At 41.3% G+C, this 5,663-nt stretch overlaps 1 protein-coding gene across 1 annotated transcript in view; it reads right to left on the bottom strand.

The window, feature by feature from the left end:
- The window catches only part of LOC121649875 (inactive dipeptidyl peptidase 10-like), a 48,964-nt gene extending 45,354 nt beyond the window's left edge, over window positions 1-3,610 (bottom strand). The window contains exons 1-3 of the mRNA XM_042000974.1: window positions 3,592-3,610; window positions 3,376-3,497; window positions 599-653 (exon numbers count right to left, since the gene is read on the bottom strand). Coding sequence (XP_041856908.1) covers window positions 599-653; window positions 3,376-3,497; window positions 3,592-3,610 — 196 coding nt within the window. The remainder of the gene's footprint in view (window positions 1-598; window positions 654-3,375; window positions 3,498-3,591) is intronic.
- Between the last annotated feature and the right edge of the window lie 2,053 nt (window positions 3,611-5,663).

Here is a 5,663-nt window from a genome sequence, read left to right as displayed (position 1 = left end):
TCGCCATGGTGACGGCAGGTTTCAGTGTTAATGAAAAGCTAGACATGGATATTCCTTTGTGGTCTCAATAAACCAAACAGTGTTTAAACAGCGATGTTTCTTTCTAATAATTGTTAGTAACGTTAACTCCTAAATATCTCACTGGGACGTCCCTAATCTTTACATCACTGTAACCTTTCTCTCCTGAGATGTCATCTGCCTCCACCTACAGCCTTTCTGTCTCCTGCAGTCAGGTGAAGATGCAACTGGAGAAACTGAACTGAAACTGAACAAGGCTGCAGGTCCAGGGTTCTGAAAACCTGCTCAGAGGATTTATTCAGCACCTTTTCAACAGCAGCCTGAGTCAGAAAGCGTTCCTGTGCTGTGAAAAACATCCTGCCTTGTTCCAGTACCTGAAACATCCCAACCATCTGAACCAGATAACTGCAGACCAGTTGTCCTAACATCCCAGAAAAATAGCCATTTTGATTATTTCAAATGGAATCTCTTTTATTCTGGTTTTATGTCTGGTCTGATATAACTTCTACAGCCTCTTAAAGTGCATGAAACCAGTTGCTTTTTTTTTCTCTGTCCTAGAGCAAGAAGTAATTTTTCGGACTTGGGATGGAGATGTTGTCAAAGTCAACACACAGACCAATGAGACAGAACTCCTCCTGAAAAACACAACATTTGTGAGTACATCAGCATTTTCAAACCCTGCTAAGTTAGTTTAGTGTTAACTTTTTAAATTGATTTCAGGTTGTAAAGAATATCTCAGTGTTGCCCCAAAACCATACTGTGGCTGATAGGTAAAAAAAAGAAACCTCTCTTTCAATTACATAAGACCTCCACTGATTCCAGTTTGTTCTTTTTTTTGTATTTGTTTTTTTTTTTATTTCTTATAGGCAACATTTAAAGCATCAAAGTTTGACGTTTCTCCAGATTTGAACTTTGTTCTTCTCGCATATGATGTGAAGCAGGTAAGGAACACTTCATATTTCAAACGTATGGTTGGCTGTTAAGACAAAACAGAGATTAGGTCATCAACAACACATTTCTGCTCAGGTAAATGTGTAGAACATCACCAGAACATCATATTCTTATGGGTCAGTGATAATGTTTAGTTTGATTAGCTCATTTATGTTTTGTATGTTTAAAAATATGATGATATTTCCCATTTCCAAGTAAAATGCAAACAATTTATCGATATCATAAGATGCCACATGTTGTGGCATTAACCTCAAGTATCATGAACATTACATGATCTTTTGTTGGACTGATAACTATTTGTTTCCACCATCATTTACAAATAAAACAATAAATCTTATCAATAATACACTGTTACACTGTAAAATCTAACACTAGTTTTAATAGACTACATCTAGTGAATAAAACTTAATTTTTATTTTGTTGATGGTAGTTCTAAGTTGTATCAACTTTGGAAAGCAAAGTGTTCAAAAAACTTAACCTACTTAAACTGGCTCAGTGTAATTAAGATGAATAATTAAAAATGGTGACGTAAACTTCCTGCTGCAGTGTAACAGAGAGGTCGGAGGTCTGATGTTTTAGCTAAAACCATGTCCACTTACTTATATACATGTGTGTATACACACACACACACACACACACACACACACACACACACACATATATATATATATATATATATATATATAAATGCTGAAGTGGTTGATATCGAGAAATCCTACCAATGGCTAGAAACGGCTGGACTGAAAGACAGCACAGAGACACTGATCATAGCTGCACAGGAGCAGGCCATCAGCACCAGAGCAATAGAGGCCCAGATCTACCATACAAGACAAGAACCCAGGTGCAGACTGTGCAAAGAGGCCCCTGAGACAATCCAGAACATAACTGCAGGGTGTAAGATGCTGGCAGGAAAAGCTTACAAGGAGCGTAGTGACAAGTACAGACTGGAAGCCCCGAGGTCAAGGTGGGAAACACCTCCGAAGGTGGTAGAGAATAACCGAGCAAATGTGGCATATACCAAGGAGATGCCCTGTCCCCTGTGCTGTTCTGCATAGGTCTGAACCCCCTCAGCCAAATAATCACCAGGCCTGGCTATGGATACCGTCTCAGGAATGGGTCCACCATCAGTCACCTCCTCTGCATGGATGACATCAAGCTGTACGCCAAGAGCGAGACATTGACTCACTGATCCACACAACCAGGATCTACAGCAATGACATCGGAATGTCATAACTGCAGGGTGTAAGATGCTGGCAGGGAAAGCTTACAAGGAGCGTCATAACCAAGTGGCTGGTTTAGTGTACAGGAACATCTGTGCGGAGTACAGACTGGAAGCCCCGAGGTCAAGGTGGGAAACACCTCCGAAGGTGGTAGAGAATAACCGAGCTAAGATCCTGTGGGACTTCCAGATCCAGACCAACAAAATGGTAACGGCAAACCAGCCGGACATTGTGGTGATGGACAAACAGTAGAGGAAAGCTGTTGTGGTTGACATCGCAATGCCAAGCGATTGTAACATCAGGAAAAAGGAACATGAGAAACTGGAGAAATACCAAGGCCTGAAAGAAGAACTTGAGAAGGCCTGAAAAGTGAAGACAACAGTGGTGCCCGAGGTCATCGGAGCACTCGGGGCAGTAACCCCCGAACTGGAAGAGTGGCTACAGCAGATCCCAGGACAAACCTCAGACATCTCGGTCCAGAAGAGGGCAGTCCTAGGAACAGCCAAGATACTGCGCAGAACCCTCAAGCTCCCAGGCCTCTGGTAGAGGACCCGAACTTGGATGGATGAGCGACCGCCCACGGAGGGCGAGGGGACAATTTTTATATAGATACATATATATATATGTATATATATATATATAGATAGATAGATAGATAGATAGATAGATAGATAGATAGATAGATAGATAGATAGATAGATAGATAGATAGATAGATAGAGATCTGTAATCCATCCATCCATCCATCCATTTTCTAAACCAGCGTAGTCCAATGCAAGCTACAGGGGGGACTGGAACCTATGCCAGTTGTTACCAGGCAACTATTGCAGGGAGTGACACATTAACCTAACATCAGTGTCATTGGATGGTGAGAGTAAGCTGGAGTACCAATTCACTACACCACTGTGCCAGTTCTTTTTCTCTTTAAAGCTCTTTTCCTGTTTACCTACTTGCTGGCTTATATTTTTGTTTGGTTGTTTTTGTACCCAACTCAATCTCTGACTTCCTGACTTTTTTCTTCATGTTCAGCAGCTTTTTAGTGCTTATTGTTGAGAAACACTTCCATGGGCTCTATGGGAACTCTGTACAGAGGTTGGAATAACCTGCCAGTTTCCACCAACCGGTTTCGGGCTGACCCAAACCGTACTGACCTGTACCGTAGTAACCTGTCCCGTACTGACCCGTACCGTACTGACCGTCTCGTACTGACCCGTAGCGTACTGACCCATACCGTACTGACCTGTACCGTACTGACCTGTACCGTAGTAACCTGTCCCGTACTGACCCGTACCATACTGACCGTCTCGTACTGACCCGTAGCGTACTGACCCATACCGTACTGACCTGTACCGTACTGACCTGTCCCGTACTGACCCGTACCATACTGACCGTCCCGTACTGACCTGTACCATACTGACCCATACCGTACTGACCTGTACCGTAGTAACCTGTCCCATACTGACCCGTACTGTACTGACATGTACCGTAGGCAAGGCAAGGCAAGGCAGTTTTTTGTACAGCACATTTCATATACAGGACAATTCAAAGTGCTTTACATAAAACAAAGACATTACAGATATTTAGAATAGTAAAAGGCATCAACACATAATCACAATAAAATAATAAATTACATTAAAATGATTAAAAGCAAGATAAGTTAAAAAGTTAACATGCAGATTTCATGCAGAGACATGAGAAAAGAAATGTTTTAACCTGGATTTAAAAATGTCTACATTTGGTGAAAGTTTTTCTCCACTGGCAGTTTGTTCCACTTGTTTGCAGCATAACAGCTAAATGCTGCTTCTCCATGTTTAGTCTGGACTCTGGTCTGGACTAGTTGACCAGAGTCTTTGGATCTAAGAGCTCTGCTAGGTTTATATTCTCTGAACATATCACAGATGTATTCTGGGCCTAAACCATTCTGGGATTTGTAAACAAGCAGAAGGGTTTTAAAATCTATTCTGTGACTGACTGGAAACCAGTGTAAAGATTTCAAAACTGGGGTGATGTGTTCAGATCTCTTAGTCCTGGTTAAAACTCTAGCAGCAGCATTTTGGATGAGCTGCAGATGTTTAATGCTCTTTTTAGGAAGTCCTGTTAAAAGACCATTACAGTAATCCAGCCTACTGGGGATGGATGCAGGAGGAGTTTCACTTGGTCTTTCTGGGAGACTAAACTTTTAATTCTGTTGATGTTTCTGAGCTGGTAAAAAGCTTCTTAGTGAAGCTTTGATGTGGCTGCTGAAAGTCAGGTCTGAGTCTATCAACACTCCAAGGTTACGAACTTGGTTGGTGATTTTAAGAGCCCGAGTCTCCAGGTGTTTGCCAATGCTGACCCTCTTCTCTTTCTACCAAACAGAATAATCTTAGTTTTGTCTTCATTTAATTGTAGAAAATTCTCCCTCATCCAGGTGTTTATTTGCTCCAGACACTGACACAATAAGTCTATTGGACTGCAGTCACCTGGTGACAGAGACACATAAAGTAGTGTATCATCTGCATAACTGTGATAATTAATGCTATAGTTCTGTTATATTTGACCCAAAGGGAGCATATACAAGCTGAACAGAAGAGGTCCAAGGACTGACCCCTGGGAGACTCCACAAGTCATGGCCACTCGCTCGGATTCATAGCTGCCGATCGGAACTAAATAACTCCGGCCTTCTAAATAGGACCTGAACCAGTTAAGAACTGCTCCAGAAAGTCCAACCCAGTTTTCCAGCCTGTAAAACAGGATTCTGTGATTTACAGTATTGCAGCACTGAGATCCAACAGAACCAGGACTGATACTTGACTAGAAACCAGGACTAGTACTAGACCAGAATCAGGACAGATACTAGACGAGAACCAGGACTGATACTTGACCAGAATCAGTATTCAACCTAATGTCATTTACCACTGTGATCAGAGCTGTTTCAGGGCTGTGATGAGGTCGGAAGCTGGACTAAAATTTATCAAGATTTCCACTTTCATTTAAAAAGTCATGAAGCTGGTGAAATACAACTTTCTCAATAATCTTGGAAATAAAAGAGGTTAGAGACGGTCTATAGTTGTTCATTATAGAGGCATCTAGAGTCCTTTTCTTTAGGAGGCTTAATAGCAGCTATCTTTAGTGACTTGGGAAAAATGCCTGATGCCAGTGAGCTGTTAACTATCAGTAGGAGATCACTTTCTACTGAGGTAAAAACTGGTTTTAAAAAGTCGGATGGTATCATGTCCAGAGTTCATGTTGTTGATTTCAAATGCCAAACTGTTTCTTGTAGGATTTTTAAATGAACCATTCTAAATTGGAACATAACATCAGAATTATTTCTGGGTTTTAGACACAGACTACTTTTCTTGTGTGACTGTGTGAAATTCATATTTAGCCTGATTGTTTTAATTTTTTGGCTAAAAAAGTTGGCAAATTGGTTGCATTTCTCAGTGGAAAGGAGCTCTGGGCTTATCTGTTTAGGAGGATTTGTAAGTTTTTCAAT

This window comes from Melanotaenia boesemani, chromosome 12, assembly GCF_017639745.1.
Source record: "Melanotaenia boesemani isolate fMelBoe1 chromosome 12, fMelBoe1.pri, whole genome shotgun sequence".
Taxonomy (NCBI): Eukaryota; Metazoa; Chordata; class Actinopteri; order Atheriniformes; family Melanotaeniidae; genus Melanotaenia; species Melanotaenia boesemani.
Note: the sequence above shows the minus strand (reverse complement) of the source record. Positions and strands in the feature narration are given on the sequence as shown.